Source organism: Anticarsia gemmatalis, chromosome 15 (genome assembly GCF_050436995.1).
Source record: "Anticarsia gemmatalis isolate Benzon Research Colony breed Stoneville strain chromosome 15, ilAntGemm2 primary, whole genome shotgun sequence".
NCBI lineage: Eukaryota > Metazoa > Arthropoda > Insecta > Lepidoptera > Erebidae > Anticarsia > Anticarsia gemmatalis.
In genome coordinates this window covers 6,176,785-6,195,103 of record NC_134759.1, presented here as the reverse complement: position 1 = coordinate 6,195,103, position 18,319 = coordinate 6,176,785, and the positions used below count along the sequence as shown (strand labels likewise).

The following is an 18,319-nucleotide window of genomic DNA, read 5'->3' as shown; positions in this document are numbered from 1 at the left end:
ACTTAGGCGACGTTAATTCTCATTTATGTAAAACTAGACGTTTCCATTTAACGTTAAACTACCTACTCAATAACGGAACTGTGATAAGCCCTACGAGGAAATTGTAATTGCATTTAAGTTTATTGCGCAATATGCAGATTTACTGATAGTTTCTAATTCATGTAATTATTATATATTTCTTAAAATATAAATAAAATCACACAATTCAGTGTTTATATAAAAATATAATTCCACTTGTTTTGTAAGACACGGTGGCAGCGTACTTGTCGATGACATGATAGCAGCCCGCGACTTCCTTATCCGTTACGCGATATAATCTACTTAAAGAACGACGTCTCATTTGAATAACTACCGACCTGCATTCATTACCTAAGAAAATAACTGACATCCTTAAGGAAAAGAGTATCCCATCAAAACCCTCGTTATAAAAGCAGTAAGAAATTGTATGTTTAATATATAACATGATTATTACGTAGTTTTCAAGTACAGAGGTACGTTACTGATTAAAAATAAGGTTGATAGTAAGGGAGCCCATCATGGTATCCTTAAATAGTTAATGTTAAAGCAGCGTGTATCGGTGGAGATGCCGTCATTAATATCTATGTAGCATTTACGTTGGAATTCTCTAGAAACTCTCCCGGGATCCCGCGAGGTTCAGATCGTGACTGCGCGTCGCGTCGCCGCAATTTGCTTACCCATACAGTGCTAGTGCGCGCCACTCTAATCATGTGTAAAATATTGCCGTGCCTCGTCACTGCAACTCGGAATCAGGACGGCACGTCAAAAGTCACAGAAGTGCAAGATTAATTGACTGCGATAGTCGCATCACGATTAAGGTCGGCGACTCTTGATACATTTAAGAGGATGTTTGTGCTTTATGTGTGGTCGACATTGAGTTTAAGCTAGTTAGGCACATACTCCTCTTAGTACAAAATGGTTTATTAACGCATTTCAACAACAAAAGATATATACAAATATTCGAAAGCTATATAAACGGTCAGCAATAATGTGCGTAATTGAAACCATTCCCATAAAAGCGTTAAAAATCGGCGAGATCAGGTTGAACGCGTGACCTCTAGTCGAGGAGTAACGAGACGGTTGTTTGTATGAGAGGCGCGAGCGAGGGCTGAGGGCCCATTAGAACAATAGTAGCGAGCAAGAAGCGTGCGATCATAAAGTTACACCTACAATCAGCGTAAAACCGTAAGAATACCATGCCATACCGCGACCTGCCTCAACCTAGCGCCGCGACGTCTTTTACTGCCTTTCACTCAATCCAATATTCTCACTGCATATTTTGGTATTGCGCGGTTAATATTATAATTTTTAAGAGAAGGCATTTCTTTGGAGCGATTGTTTGTTCTCAATTTAGTCACGTCATAGGGGATGAAAACAGTTCATACATGACCTGCAAAATTACAATAAAAATGTTTGTTAATACAGCAAAGATTGCAGCGCAACGTATACGAATGATGTAAGTGATTCACTTTGTTCGGCTTTACTTATTTCATAAATCTGTGTGTTTTGCTGGAAAATACACATCTGCATACTTTCAAATTGTTTTTTTTCTGAATCTCTTACTAGCGACGCTACCTATATCAGCTGGTACCTTTATAAAAAAAAAATCTCATCACTCATGAATTTGTGGTGTAAATTTTTCTAAGATTGAAAATAGCACGAATACCACAAAAATTCTTGGCAAAGATCCTAGATACCCAGCAATTTTTACCCACCTTACAATTGAATATTAAGAAAACAAGAAATCGCGCTCTACTTTGACTTCTTTCGTATCGATGGACGAACCCTAAGTCTAAACACTTTCACATAACAAACCAAGAACAGTCTTGTACGTACCTACATTAATGATCTGTCATACTCTCATGTACCCGAAATTCTACATTTAACTATGCCGAAATCATTCAGCTCCGTGGATCTAGTTACTAGTAGCACTCGTATAATGTTTAAGACAGTAAAGCCAACAAGCATTCCAGGTAAAAGGAAAATATAGTTATTAGATCTATAAAGTATTAAATCGTGAGCTGATTTAAAGTTGCATTGTATCCTCGTAGCCCGCTGAGTACTCCATTCGTAGTGTGTAAAAAGGGTGTGGAGCAGTGCTAAGGCATTCCCACGCATACAAGCCGACACATGCGGATACGGCGGTTCCGATCACCGCCCCCACTAATTGGGCAGACGATGCTATGCACGACTGCCAAGGACGCTTAACCGACCTTTTACATTTTGGAGAATTTCTGGACTACACAGACTAGGAGAGGGTAGTTTTGCTTATTACCACAACGTCAGATAAATCAATGCTAACGGAAAAGTGTTTTACTTAATGTACAAACGTTTAATGCAACTCTTTTTTTTAAATAAACATTTTAGCTTATTCCATTCCACATAAACAAAACATCTTATTGTTCCCGTGATCAGAAGTAACAAGACAGCGGCAATCGGCAAAACGTTGCGTGGGCGCCGATTATCCGATCTTATCGGTACTGAGTGCTCTGCTCGTCTTCGATGACCGAATGCTTGATGTTTCGCTAAAATACTTTTCAGATGATAAATTAGTTAATACTTTTGAATGGCTAATTTATTTCTTTCTTATGGTTTCATATATTATTTGTCTAACAATAGCTTCTACTATTGAAATAGTTAAATAGTAATAAAAAAATACTAACTTTGTTCTGACAATTCTAAGAAACAACTATTTATACATTTGTAAACTACAGATATTCAGTGGCCACTGTTGTCTGGTTTTCTTCTATTTTGCTATCGAAATCATGACAAATTGTTACAGCGATCGGACTTCATGCTGAGAAGTATAATGATTCACAAACCTATATACAATTCACGAAAATAACACCTTAACACTATGAGTCTCTTATGAATATGTAGCACCTACTACTTAGATTAAATCTGACAAAACCACAAAATATAAAATAAAATAAGACCTCGTTGTGGAAGTAAACAGTGGTCAATTACGGTGGTAGCGCCCGGCTCTATAGCGCGTTCAGAAACAATCGAAGCGGTGCGATGGGCGAGATACCAGCCTGTAATAACTCTAATGGCGAGATAAGACCGCCACTGCTTGGATACATGGCGTACCGACCACACAAATGTATTCCAACACTTGCGTACACAATGTCCAGATGTGGTACTTACTCATCTAACGAAACATTAACATTACATCCAAATTCGACCTTTGATAATGAATAATGAGCGCAATAAAACTTTTTCGCATTATTCGCAATATCAGCCTTGTAGGCTTCTTTCTTATTAACTATGAAACAGTATATAATTGAGCAATATGAGTATCTTACTAAAATTATAGCTCTGGTTTTTCCTCATTCAGGTAAATAATATTTTTCTTTGTTATCGTGCTGGGCTGATATCTTTGATGACTGGGTAATCGAGTGTGATTTCCTACGTCCGTGTGATATCGCAATAAGCGGCGCTGCAGCCAGCGGGACCAGTTTACGCCGACAACCATGTAAACGATTTATTCCCGAGTCTCGTTTTGCATTACCCGATCGGAAGCCAGGGCTGAATCAACGTCATGGCACAGGGTACTTTATTCAATGATATAGATATTAAAGTTTTTACCTTAAATACGTTTAATCTTCTTACATTCAAATCAAAATGGTAAGTAATACATTTTATAAATCAGTTTAGACACTGTAAATTTTATGTATGTTCTAAAATAGCGTGGGAAAGTTGTCACCTTTAACTCTATACGTCTAATAAGAAGATGCTTTTGATACCAAATAAATAGAAGAGTGGACATTCATAAGATTATTATATTTATACATATAAAGACAACCCTGTTTAACCGTGCAGTTGTCGCAAGGCTTTTATTAAACGACGATGCAATGCTAAGACGGCCGTTAGACCGGCTTATCCCGATTCCCGGTGCACCCTTCTCACTGTTCTCAATACGCAATACTTGAATACTTGCGTATTTATCCGATCATTTGTAAACACAACGTAAAATGCCATTTTTCTATAAAGGTCCTTGATGGACACAACAGATATTAACATATGCAATGTTAGCATAATTGATAGCAATTATCGTCGAGAATAGACGTGATACCTCATGAAGATGTGTACTAGGTATGTATTATATTTTAAGATATTATTATTGATACTTATTTGTGTGGGCGTCTTTTAATTGTTTCTTTCTTAAATTAATTTATCCCCGAAAACAATCTTTTGTAAGTATGACACGGAGGCTATAATATTTTTTTTGGAGAGTGCACGAATGTGTATCAATAAAAACACCAAAAAGATGTCTGAGATATTAGTGAAGAAAAATTATGTGTAAAGAATGGTCTTACACATATTTAATTGACACATGAGGACGAGCCTGATTGAACTCGTTTATTATTAATACAACAAGCCCCTATGAGGGTCGGCGAAATATTTATAAAGAGGTCGATTGAATATGCGTATGCTGCGATGATGCATATTACTGCACATCATCGATGCGCGCGATACGAGAGAAAAGAAGTAATTAAATATCACTTATTTTATAATAGCTGAAAATTAAGAAATTGTATATTGCTACATTTTTACTAACCGATCAGAAACGATACGAGTTATAAATTTTACTTTTATAGGCCACGAGATTTATAAGGTTATGTCTAGCAATCATGTATAGAATTCCTGACACTTATCATGTATTAAGAAGCTGGATCTCTTCAACAGAATCATTATCCCTTGGCTAGATGGAAAGTGGGAATACAACGCGTTTGTCTACATATATAAATTGAATAGACAGGGACTCAACCGGTTCAAACAGCAATTCCAGCAAATCAATGCCTTGTATAATGAGACGGGGTATAGCAGGCGACTGTTGGTCGTTAACTGTGATATCTGCGCATCGATTAAGAGCCAAACAAACTCACTTCACATGCCATTGCGTACTTTTTGCGGATATCACCAAAAGCCGGTGCTGCGACAAAGGTGTCCAACCGGTTTGTGTTACCGCCTCCTCCCGCCATCGTCATAACGCGTCTGCAAATTCAACACTCGTCAAATACCGCAAGATGCAATGCAACCGCTATGTCGATGCACCATAAATTCAAGATTTCGGCGACCAAATGTGGCGAATTACCTGTCCACCAAATTGTCTTTACGACGTTGTAATGCTGTTGTAAATAGTAGCTAGAATATCTTGAAACGTTAAAATTACATATTGAGATTAAATTACCCTTTTAATACGTTTTTGACGTTAACATTTAAATTTTATGGCTCTCATTGAAATTTATTACTTCGACTTTTTAATAAGTACTATCTTTTCCCGCAGATACATACAATGATATGCATACATCGTGTAATGCATAAACCTTCTGATACACCTTTAAATTGTAGAATCATAATTCTAATTATTTTCCGGAAAATGTATGGATTCTGCCTTTAAATGAATTTTCAGTGAAAACCTTGAGACTTGCTGACCAAAAAAATGTTTAATGGCATAAAATGTTCTGTAATAGTCGTCTTAACTTTCAAACATTTTCACCGGTAAGTCTAAATATGGCTTTAATGTTTACGTTCCGCATTTAATTGGCATGCATGTATTTTATCAATTAGATATCAAAATAAGTCAGTAGTTATAAAGAGCTGCCATAATAACAATACAATCTCGAATAAACTGCATTGAATCATCGCTTATATTAGATGAAACTGTATACATACGTTGCGTAACCGGTCATTAAAGTGGATCGTTATAATAACGACGAGATCGCTCTCAATGACAAACAACGACTCCATCGAACAAAAAAATATTGAAGTATGCATAATGAAGACTCACTGCGTTCTCTGCTACGATATAGTGACATTCTGTATAGGTACCTACAAAACCAATACAATAACTGACTAGCAAAACTTAAACCTACACAAACTGGAATAATGAACTAATCTAAAGTAAAAAAAAATGTTGTTCCAAATTTAACACCTGAGAATTCCAAACTGATGTATAGATGTACTATAAAAAACGTAAAATTCCAAATTAAAACAAGAAAATCTGAACTTTACCCTACTGATTTTTCAATGGGTCCCATTATCGTAGGGTCAATCAACAGTCGTTATTACCAAACGTTTAACATCAACATTCAACTGATGAAGCCGAGATACGCTAAAAATTAACACATGTGCCTTCTAGAAGACATAATAAAAGCAGTTCCATAATTGATTTTATCATAGCTTAGCTTGAAAATTGCTGAAGAATAAAGGAACATGAATTGGAACAAATTAATATCGTATTAAAATATATTTTAATAACAAATCTAACAGCTATCTATATAATATAAAATTATGTACGTATAACGTCCGTGTGGTTTCAATATCAATGCATTTTCGAAAATAAATGATCAATAATGTTATCTATACGACAATATTATCCAAAACAACTTTTTTTATGTCTGTGATCTTATTATCTTAAAACAGCTCAGCTGGTCGAAATGGTAAAATAGCCCATACTTTAATAAAGAAAGGCTGAGATAAACAGAAAATCTGGAAAATAATGGAAACTTCGAGAAACTTTCCATCGATATTCGACCTAATATTAAGACGAGATTGATCTTCTGTATTATCGACCTAACTATGTAATACATAAATATACTGCTATATCACACAATCTCTGCTTTTAGAGTGTGTCATTCTACAGAATATGGTTTTAAATACCCTAATACATAACCATTACGGCTATAAGATCCTATTATATACGGTCTTACAAGCGAATAAATTATAATTTCATTTCATAAAATATTATACATAATAATATGTACACTACACTACTGAATATAGTCGACCTTGATCGACGTGAGGCAAGATTTTATGATTACGGATACCTAACTATTTACTAGTTCGTGGAGTTTTTGATGACATTCCATTGAATTTCGACAAGCATTACTAGAATTATCTTTAAAATAATAATTATTTAATAATGACCAAAACTATACATATGTATATTGTAGAATATACATTGTTAATGCTTCGCAATCGCTTGTTACAACTACAGGTGATATAATAATTGTGATCATGATAATGGAATCCATTACGTCGTATATTTTATCAAATAGAAGTCTTTATCGGTGATAAAGAGAGTAATCATTTATTTTATGTATCTGAATGCATTCCACACTATTGCTAGGGAGCTGGTCACGCTCGGTCAACCACAATTTCACGGTCAAATAGACTGAGTTTAATTTGTCTATTACGTGGCACTTCATTGGCTCTATTTGTACAAATACAGTTCAACGAACAGAAACCAATATTTTACATGTATTGTATTCTGATAAGATCATTATTTGCTTAAAAAAAAAGTATTATTAGGTAGGTGGTATTAGTGTATTGTTTATTGAAATCATTTTGGGTCAATGTATTTGTGGAGTCAAATGAAATGAGCAGGTATTTATTAAAATTGTAAAGAATCTTAAACAAGCAAGTCCGTTTAACAATCCCGGTAAATACCAAGTAAGTCATAAAAGAAATGACAGTTAATTTTCAAATTATCTAGAAGGCATGACGTTAACTAGGTCTTGTGCATGTATAATGCTAACATGTGAATTACAAGAGGCGTTAATAAGCGATGTGAGTCACACGTGTGTTGTGTTATTATCGACGCGCTCGAGTGCCCATGTATTGGACGTATAAAGAGCGGTGTTTGTGTAGCTAGCAAGAGGGGTAAACTAGCACCTGGCAATCGGGTTGATCGTGGTATGAGCTGACGAGTTGACTGAGATACTCCCAGACTTCGCCGGGCGCAGTCCAAGCCGATGCCGCGTTTGCCGCGTGCCGCATCATGCCCACATTACGCTAGGTGTCCGAACTTCTCGCGGCACTAAATATCTCAACTGGCACTTCACTCACACAAACACTGTTCGTAACGCACTAGTTAGTGTTACGCGGTTAGTTCTCGCCGCTCACGTCCACTAGCGTTGACGAGCTATTTATATTGTTTTATCCTCAATCACGCGCAACTAGGTCGCGATCTACATCACACACGCTGAAGTAGATTTACGTCGGCACGAACCTTAGCACACCTTTTTGTAAACAAACACCAATACTTACTAAAACTTTTGGTTGACTCGTAACAGATTATTTTTACATGTTTACAAATAATAAATATCAACTGTTCACATGCATCAGTGACCTCAAATACACATGCTTACGTTCTTTTAAATTATTTATTTTAAAATTAAAAAAAAAAAATGAGTAAGATTGCGAGTTCTTGATGTTCATTACATTTGAACATTAAAGTAATCTATGAAAACATAATATCATTCTGGGAGAAGAAAATTGTTATTTTTAAATAGATTATAATATCGCGATCAAATGCAACAACAATGATTAGAGTGCATCAATGCGCGCAATCACGAAACAAATCCATCGGCGACGCGCGAACGCGAGTGATAACGGGCGACCTTGAGCCGCGCTCGACGTTTGATAGGGGAAATTCGGCAACCGCCCCCGCGTCGCGCCGACACCGAACCGCGTCGCTCTCACACCCGCTTATCGCACGCGGTGTTTGTTTTGCATGAAATTAGTGCCGCGGCCCACATTATAATGCGGTGACATGATCACGAATTAATGAACTGTAGCCTACTGATAAGGAATGTTTAAGATGATATATAAAAGATGCCTGTGCATATAACTCCTAGGTTTTTTCATGTTGATATTATTCACAGTAGACAAAAAACTGTTTCAAGACAACCGAAAATTTCATCAATTGGCAATCTACTTTACACAAATAACTTATTATAAATTTATTTTACAGATTTATATAAAGTAACACTGGTTTCACATAATCACTTTTTCATCAATAACTTGAAGAGTATCCGGCAAGTATGCACACGGTTGACAGTACTAAGTATGCGGCGTATACGCGATCACAGCACCGCGTACGCAAAGGTCTGGACGCGCGCGCGCGTCTCGCCGCGAGCCAGCTAATGACCGGCGTGGCGCGTATTCGCGACCCCCACTCCGCCACCGTACGCGCTATCAAACCAGTTTACGTGAAAAATTTTAATTCCTCAGCGCGGGTGACGACCGGTCGCGCTTTCCTCGCATGCCGAGGCCTCCCCCGACCACGAGGAAAAAGCGCAGCGCCCCCGGGGGCGAGCCGGAAGTGCACCGCGGCCGACACGCGAGCCAAGCGCACCCACCGGCTTAATTAAATGCTGCACGCTGTACACCTACCCCTCACTACGACACTGCCCCTACACCAACCACCGACCGCATCTATAACTACTTATCACACTAGTTTACTTTTACCAAAGTTATAAAGACGCAAAGCGAAAAGTTAATTCGATTCAAATGATCCGACAATAAATAATATTCTAAATATTTTACTACTATCGCTATTGACGATCATCAGTTTCTTAAAACACACTAACATTATAATGTTATTATAACTAATTCAATATGAAATCCGAGCTTCTCTTACTATCGAGGCGGGAAGTTTCTTTATTAAATTAACGAAATATCGACATACATATACATTTATAATAAACTACTGATTTGTAATAAATAAAGTGAATGAATGAAATCGTTAATAAAACCCAATATATAATTGTATTTACCTAACAATCTATCGAGCATTTGCACATTGGAATCTAAGCGAATTGGTGAAGGGAAATACAGTGAACAGCCTACTTTCGCAATAAATCCTAATAAGGGCAATTTGTGTTATGAATGCAATGTTGAAGAAATGAATACTTGTGAGCCAAGTTACGAGCTAAACAGAAATATGAATTTTCGTAACAACCTCGGTGGGCCTAGCCGTAATTAGTGTATTTACGTCGGCCTAAGATCGGACTAAAGATCTTCTCGTTAAAAAACAATAGCTTTATTAACCATCAGAAGCCTTATTCAATATATGTACATGACACAATTTAGTGCAGAAGACTAGATTTACACCTAAACTTATGTCAAACCTTAAGAAACTAGCGTCAATGCCCAATGGTATATGTGATTTTAACTGAGGGCTATGTATTGTCTAAGACCTCACCATTTATCACCAGAAGGGGTGTCGTAAAAACATCATACGGTTAATGGACAACCCCTTCTTTTGCGTGTTATATTTTGGTCTGAGTGTTGATCAATTAAATCGCGCGAATAAAAGAAAAGTGCATTCAAATCAAGCGTCGTGACAAAAGTTAATAAGTTTCGGAATAAAAATAAAATAACGTAAAAAAAAATGCTGGTTGAGAAAAAATGCTGAGTATGAAATTAAATTCGTATGGCCATAAAAAGAGTATAAGAAAAATCAAAGGACAAGTGATATAAAATAAATAACTTGGATTAGAAAAGTCAGTAGTCTCGCATTATAATAATATTCAAGGCGGTTACAAAAACACAAAGAATATATTGAGATCACATGACACATCTGCGTCGACACTCATCCGACACAATGAAACATTTAGGGGAAGTATTACTCAGACTTCACATACTTACGCCATCATGGTGCGCATGTGGTAAACAGGAATAATAAATGTTAAGAAAAACTGGATCAGATTAAGGTGCCACAAAGGGCTCCTTTATTGCAATAGTAATTCATACACATTAATAAATCCCCTAAATAAACTTCAAGGTGAATGAATATAAACTGGCACACAATGCGAGGGGTACCCAAACAAGTTATGAACAGCATGTTTTATTATTAAAAAAAGACGTCGTATGTTTGTCCAGTTGACAAACATCACTTTAATTTTCATAAAGATAATGTCTGGCAATTTAGTATTGATGGACGGCGATCCAAGGCTCAGACGCATACCTGCTTTAGTTCTTTTTTTCTAAAATCAACACAGTGTCACACTTTAGTTTACATGGAATGAATAGCTCAATAGTAGTAGCAAATCATGCCTCATCTATCTTTTTTTTTGTGGAATACTAAGTTGGCCTTGACAGTATAAAAATGTTTACTGAACGTGTTTGTTTATTGTCTTTTTGTAAGTGCCTATGAGTGTTCACTTTGCTTGTAATTTGAACAATATTTTTCGTATCTTATACCTATAGAGTTTGAAAGCAAGATTTAATAAAAAAATTGTAACTGAACGCAGGATTACTTTATACTTTGACAAATCTTTTAACGCGGCCGAATTCGGTAGCGTGCGCTGGTGCTAGAGATCTTAATTTTATCTTTTTGTGTATATTATGTCGGAGCCAATAGTATAGAATAAAAACCGTATTTTTAAAGGACCAATTATTGTGAACTTCAAAGCAAATTCAAAACCAGTTAGGCTATCAGTAGTCAGTCACCTTAAATATTAGACGAAGTTAATGAAGATTATAGAAGAAATCTGAAGCTTATTTATGTGGCACCACACAGGAAGCGCCTAAAAATTTGTTCATACTGTATGTGATACAGCATATTTAAAAAACATATGATATTAGAACCTTCTTCTTTTTCAATCCGTGTAAAATAGCCCTTGCACTCAGCAACGGCAGTCAATGAGTCCCCTAATGTTTATGATTAGTCTTAAGTCCAGCTAGACGAAGCTCAACTCTCGGTTCTTGTCTTGCATAAAACATAGATCAGATGTATAACATACTACAAAACTTAAGACATAACTATTATTCGGTCTAATATAAATTAAATGTTGTTTAAAAAGACGAAAACAAAAATTTTGCGGACCATCAGCGGTCCCCAGAAGTCAAAATATGGTCCGCGATTTTAAATTTAGCGGGCGGTGGGCCGTTTTAGTTTGTCAATTCACGGATCGTTCAACGCGCTAGTGGTCCTTGCTTACAAGAATAGTATAAAAGTGGCCCCCGCTAACAAGAATAGTATAAAAATGGTCCCGGACCAAGAAAAGCTTGGGAATCCCTGGTCCAGGACAGCCGCGCGGGCACCCGTCATGAAGAGCTGCGGCAGTGTCCGTGCGACAAGCGCCTTGAAGTAGTAACACGGCATTGCGGTCCCACGGAACCGTCCGCGTGAACGTACGCATGTGGACGTGTACGTGTTCACCGAACGGGTGCCCGTCGCGGGCGACCGCTTAACGCAGCTTCGGGCTAAAGGTCGACAGCAAGAGTCATGTTTGCGTGTGCGTTAAATAAATTTACTGTAACAATGCAAACTTGTCAGAACAGCAATAGTTTCGCTTAATTTGCTGACCACTTGCTGACGGTTTTCGGTGAGAGGCTGACAAGCAATAAACGTGGCATCGCCGTCTCTGACCCGAAGCCTGAACTTATCTTTTGATTTGCTAATGATGATTTGAAACGCTACATCGGCGTCCAGATACTACTGAAGAGACAAACATTATGGTGTAGGCTTGCCAGATGGCTGGAAATCCCAGATCATCCTGGTATCCGGAGCCTCGTCCCTCATTCAGTGATGAGGCCTAAACATCCCGGATTCTGTTGCGTGTAAAATGTTTTAAGGATAAGTATCTAGCACAAAGGTTGTTTATATGGCTTTGTTTTTAATTTGTTTTATCCTTGCACTCAAACTCCTACATCTCTTGTAATTTATTCATTTTGCACTGCCCTGCAGTTGGTTGCTATTGCTATTGCATATTAAGGTCCTTTCCCCATTTTATTATAACAATAGCTAACATTCCTTTACCATAATTAATTAATATGGAGAAAAATTAAGAAATTTTATGGTGGACAGTTGGAGGAGCAGCAACCATTAATATTCATAAATAAAAAAGTCTGTTCACCTTCATAACATTTTTCTAGTTTAGGTGATATTATTCTAATGTATATTTCAAGAGTTAAGTACTTGTGTAAAGCAGGCTACAGGTATTTAAGATACAACCTCTTTTTGCAAAGATACTTCACAATAGATATAAAAAAAACAATCAGTCAAAAATAAGACTATTTGGCCATAAACATTATTGTCAAACAAATATTGTTGATAATTAAAAATGTTTCTTACTATACCGTTACTTTTTTGCTTATACTAATTTAAGACTGAACTACGCTTAATGTATAAAGAAAAAGTGTTTTGGGTTTGTTATGATAACATCATGAGGTAAGTTTCCTTCCTGCCATATCATGGACCTCTATGCTACTTTTAAATTAGTATAGTGTTCTGTATCTGAAGTGGTTTTTTCTATTGAATATACTTAGGATTAAAACTATAAATCACCAAATGATTAATTGTTAGTTCACTGTAAATATTCTCATGTAAATAATAAATAAACTAAGTCTTGTGACAATAAAAAAATAATTGATACAGTCTTTACTCTTGTTGAGTCAAAAACCAAGCAGGACAGGTCAACTGCCAACTAGGCCAATAATAAAACTTCCTGCCATAAGTATAAGATCTGAATATTAGTGGTAATCAGTTTGTAACCTAGTAAAGAAGTCTATAAGAAGAATCTGAAAGTGTTCTGCTTTTACTCAAAATTAGTACATGGGGAGTAATGGTTCTAATGAGTGAATGGTCAAGTTATCAATATGTTCCCAAAAGAATTTCAGGTAACATCTATTATGTGGCAAGGGATCAACACTTAATTTTGTAATGAACTAGATAAATAATAATTGCATATATAGTATCTATAGTTCATTTTGATTAATAGCAATCAAATACTCCTCTCAGTTACTACTTGTTTACTGTTCGAATTTCTAGTTATTTTCTATACATATCAGTGTTAGATATGATATTATTCTCTAAGATTAAACGCAATTTGAACTTTAACCCATAATGATTATGTCCAATAATTTATTTCAGAACACCAGTAATCTAAAGAGGTATTTAAAACTTCTAATCTGAAGTTGTTACCTACTTATACCCACAGAATGACCAAATTCTTGTGTTAAATGTTTAAAAAACAACTTATTCTAGACTTACCTTTGTTCTCGGTCGGCCTCTTCCTCTCTTCAATGTTGCATCATGGTTAGACTCGTCACTTTTAGATTTTTTCACATTACTGTTGGTCTTAGCACTTTGCTTATCCTTATTAACTTTTGCACCATTGTCCTTGACGTCACACTGTTTCTTAACATCGTCTATATCACCCTTGCAAGTGTGTTTAGTTTTAGATGGTGTTTTAGCTGCACATTTAGCTGGTAAGCTCCTCGAAACTGCTTTTAGTGGTATGTCATCATCACTGGAAGATTCTGATGAACATTTGCTGCAAGATTCTGAACTTGATGTAGTGTCAGATAGTTGAGATTTCTTTTTCGGTGGTGGTCTATCTTTACTTTGAGTTTTATTGTTGGTCACTTTCTTTTTTACAGATGGTTTAGCCGTCCTTTTAGGTGATACCTTCCTTGCAGGGATGGCAGCAATCTTGAGTTTGAGCCCAGTGTCACACGAGGTGACTGAGAAGTGTGGTTTGCGCGCTGCACTCTGTTTAGAGTCAGAGCACTCCCACTCACTTCTTGATGTGTTACTGGTACTACTGTTCTGTAATTTAATAACAACAAATATATTAGAATCAAATAAATCTTGTTGAGCTTAAAGCAGTACTAGATTAGGACTGAAATTATCGAAGAATTGAAACTCTTATCCTTTCTGCAACTCAATTAGGTTAAAAAGTTAACAAAATGTGATTACTAACCTCAGAATCACTGTTAGAATCTGTATCACCACTTGAATCTTGAGTTTTTGGCAACTCTGTGCCCATTTCTGAAAAAGTTTATTTAAAATTACATTATAATGAATCTGTGTTCTTATCATAATAATCTAATCGAAGCAAGATATACTCTTGATCTTCACGTAGCCTTGAACTTGAAAATTCGCAAATTTCTTTGAAAAACACTGTACAAAAACAACAATGTAGAATGGATATCATATACTACTGGCCATTAAAATACAAAGATTAACTATTGGAAATAGTAAGTAATAGGCAATTTAACATTATCAAACAAAATAATAAGAAATAATGACGCTGTATTAGTTTTCTTCATGGTATAGGTACTTACTTCAAGGTTGGTCAAGATGTTTCCAAATAAAACTGAATAATTGTCTTCATTTCAGACGCAATATGTTCCAAACATTATAGTTATCTGTAACACGATATTAAAATTACACTGTAGTTATCTTCTTAGAGCATTATTTCAAGAAATAATCTATTTCCACTCAACATAATTTGTTCAAATGACAGATCTGACGACACTCGTAGGACCAGTTTATTCACGATGAAACTTGGTGCCGATATATAGCATAGTCTACGAATATCACAAAATACACTACCTAGTTACATAAAACGAACTCCTTTTTTGTAAGATAAATCTTAATAGGTGAGCATAACGGTCTTTCAGGACATTGGCGCCAAATAAGTGCATACGTTTACATTCTGATGTTGAATTTGTCAGAAATCAGCCGTCAGGTCATAATAGACTGCTTCAAATATTTACATAGAACAAAATTAATATAATATTACTAACCACATCCACACCGTAATACAATAACACAAGGTTAAGCTACGAAATTACTTCACACTAGCATAACACTTGGCCTCCATGTTTACAAATCATTGGTATAAAAATTGTACATACCTACCTACGTAACTCAAGAGAAAGTCAGTGAATTTTGCATCTTATTCTTTTACTCGCATGAAAGTTGCATATGAAAGAATGAGACTCAGATACCTATATAACTATGTAAAATGCGGCGCAAAATGGCGTCTCTATTATTATAAAACGCTTTCAATAAAATGATTATCTAAATTTATAATATTTCTGCCAAAACATAACATAAACTTACTTTTGAACGAATTTAAAATGATTGTCATTGTTATTTTCATCACTGCTTCTGATTTTTCGATGCGTAGGTACCTATTTGAAATTGAATATCTACTACAACTTTTATTATTGACAACAGTGCCATCTTTTGTTACAAAGAAAAACTAAGTTTAGTGCCTTAACTTTAACTAAAACTCAATAAAGTAGGTACAGTAGTAACTATGATAGTTCTAGATTTTAGCTAAATTCATAGGTATTAAAAAGGGGGCATGCAAATTATAGATCACAAAACTGTGACTTAGTTATTTATATTCTCAAATTCTATCTTATACCTACCCATTTGTCTGTTGTAATAATGTGCGTGTACATTGTTAGGCACCTATTTTTTATTACCTAATATTATCGACTATATTACTATCAGTAGGTAACTAATTTGACGTTACGTGAATAAAAATTAATCATGGATGGGTAAAATAGAATTTCTCTAAATTCAAACCATGTAATGGTTAACAAAACATCCTGCGGAGTTCATTATTTGTCAAATAATTGACATCACAATACCTGCATGAATCCTGGTGATTATGAAACAACACGCTGTAAGGTGTTATTTGATTGAAATCAGTTTTTTTTCTTCGTTTGTATTGATCGTGTTGTAATTTATCATTTTGGAATGTGAAGGTAAATGATAGTTTGAAATGTAAATTTGTACTATTATTTTGTCAATACAGCAGGTAGAATTTTGACAGTTTTCATACATATTTTGCTGCGATTTACTGTCAATGTTATGAAAATCGACATACAAATCTATCAAAAATCCGCGAAACTGGCCGCAGCCCGATTAAAAGTTGACAGATAGTGTAGAGGTGTCAATAGTGTCAACTGTCAGAGTGAAAGTCACGTCACGATAATCAGATAAGTAAAACAAATGTCAAAAATCAAAGCCGCTGTGGGACCAAGACCGATAAATTTATTTATTCTTTTAATTTATCAACCACACGTCGTTTATAGTTAACCAATCATTTTTAGAATTTATGCAGCCAATGATATTAAAGCTTTGATAGTATCTGGAGTATAGTCTTAAAAGTTTTTTTAGGTTAAGCTGAATACTGACAAGATTGATCCAATACTCGAATTTTATTTAAACAACTGTATTTAAACAACTGATTAATTTTATCCAGACGCTCTTTTTACTTTAACTGAGACTTAAATATAAGACGGTAAATATTCCACAAAATAATTTATAGTTATTAGGAATAAGATTAGAAAGGTCTTTTGAATTCTAAAATTTTAAGAAAAACTGACTATAGTTATTGTGCAACAGAATCAGTAATATCAATGATTTTGGGTAGCTTTGTTAAAATTCTATAAAGGTGTCTTTTGAATAACAATTCAATTTTGTAGCCAAGGCCAGTTTTAGCATGTACTTGATACAATATGGGACCTGTGTTTTTCTAACTTGTGAGGTTCAGAGGCTCTAATCCTTGTTTTTGGCCTATTTACCCTATTCTCTTAAATACTGTATACATAATATGACATCTTGTTTCATAGGTTTGTAATGATAATCTTTTATTTGTTTCAGAATAATGGATGAACTAGAAGTATGGGAAGATTTATCCAACATCCCAGCAGATCCTCCCGATATGCGAGAAAAATGTGTCAATTGCAAGTAACTATAATTATTTTTATCTTTCCAAGTAAACTTATATGAGTATCTATTTGAGTTTTGTTTGTTAGGAATAATGATGAAGGCATAGGCATAATGATGAATTTCTGTAATAACTTCCTTGGTACTTACTTTATTTTAAAATAGCATCTTTTAAAGCAAAGATTTAAAGAATAATTCATTCAGGAAAATATGTATACCTTTCTATGGTTTTCTGTTTTCTAAGTTCTTATAGGTAAATATTTTTTGTAGGCGGCCTGCTGTTGTTTGCTGGTGCTCAGCATTACCACCTGAAAGACTACAGCCTCGTAGTAAAGTGATATTACTACAACATCCAGCGGAAGAAAAGCGTTGTTTACGTACAGCACCAATGCTGCAACTAGGATTAGCAACAGAAAAGTGCCTTATATTTAAAGGAAAGAAATTTCCACAACCTCGTCATGAAAACTTGGAGAACATACTCAATCAACCAAACACAATACTTCTGTATCCTAGTAAAACTGCTATAGACATAAAGGACTTGGAGAATGATACTGATAACTACAATCTTGTGCTTATAGATGGAACATGGCCTCAAGCTAAAGCAATATATGCATCAAGTCCTATACTACACAAAATTAAACAAGTTAAACTATTGACTAGTAATACAAGCAGTTATGTAATTAGAACACAGCCAACAGAAGGATGCTTAAGTACATTGGAAACTGCTGCTGTGGCACTATCACAACTAGAAAAGGACGCAATATATGCACAGCAGTTAATACAACCATTGCACATATTGTGCAAGTATCAATTGGAAAATGGAGCAGTTACTCATCAGTCTAAAGAATTTTTGATCAAGACTAAAATGTACCCAAAATTAATTGGAAAGAGATTATCGAAATTATTAAGATCTGCAAATGAAGATGCTGCCGTTGATACTTAATTTATTTGTATAAGTGATGATATTGTAAATATAGGTCCTAAAAGTAATAAAAATTAAACTTGAATAAGCTACTATTATCATTTTAA

The 18,319-nt window shown here is 35.3% G+C and overlaps 2 protein-coding genes across 6 annotated transcripts in view; one reads left to right on the top strand and one right to left on the bottom strand.

Moving 5' to 3' along the window:
• ash1 (histone-lysine N-methyltransferase ash1) overlaps positions 1–15,757 on the bottom strand; it is a 39,218-nt gene extending 23,461 nt beyond the window's left edge. For 2 of the 4 annotated variants that reach the window (XM_076123602.1, XM_076123604.1), the window contains exons 1-4: positions 15,349–15,430; positions 14,884–14,967; positions 14,520–14,587; positions 13,808–14,365 (exon numbers count right to left, since the gene is read on the bottom strand). In XM_076123602.1, coding sequence (XP_075979717.1) covers positions 13,808–14,365; positions 14,520–14,585 — 624 coding nt within the window. In that variant the 5' untranslated portion in view covers positions 14,586–14,587; positions 14,884–14,967; positions 15,349–15,430. Of the gene's footprint in view, positions 1–7,698; positions 8,088–13,807; positions 14,366–14,519; positions 14,588–14,883; positions 14,968–15,348; positions 15,431–15,667 lie in introns of those variants that run through there. The other 2 variants (XM_076123603.1, XM_076123605.1) reach the window with 2 other exon arrangements.
• Positions 15,758–16,514: 757 nt separating this feature from the next.
• Positions 16,515–18,300, top strand: Dtwd2 (DTW domain containing 2). 2 transcript variants are annotated; one of them, XM_076123336.1, is made up of 3 exons: positions 16,515–16,862; positions 17,225–17,307; positions 17,561–18,300. In XM_076123336.1, the coding sequence occupies exons 2-3, from the start codon at positions 17,246–17,248 to the stop codon at positions 18,231–18,233; spliced, it is 735 nt and encodes a 244-aa protein (XP_075979451.1). In that variant the 5' UTR covers positions 16,515–16,862; positions 17,225–17,245; the 3' UTR covers positions 18,234–18,300. The 2 variants fall into 2 exon arrangements, with proteins under 2 accessions (XP_075979451.1, XP_075979450.1); XM_076123335.1 differs by having other exon boundaries at positions 17,225–17,311.
• The last annotated feature ends 19 nt before the right edge of the window (positions 18,301–18,319 follow it).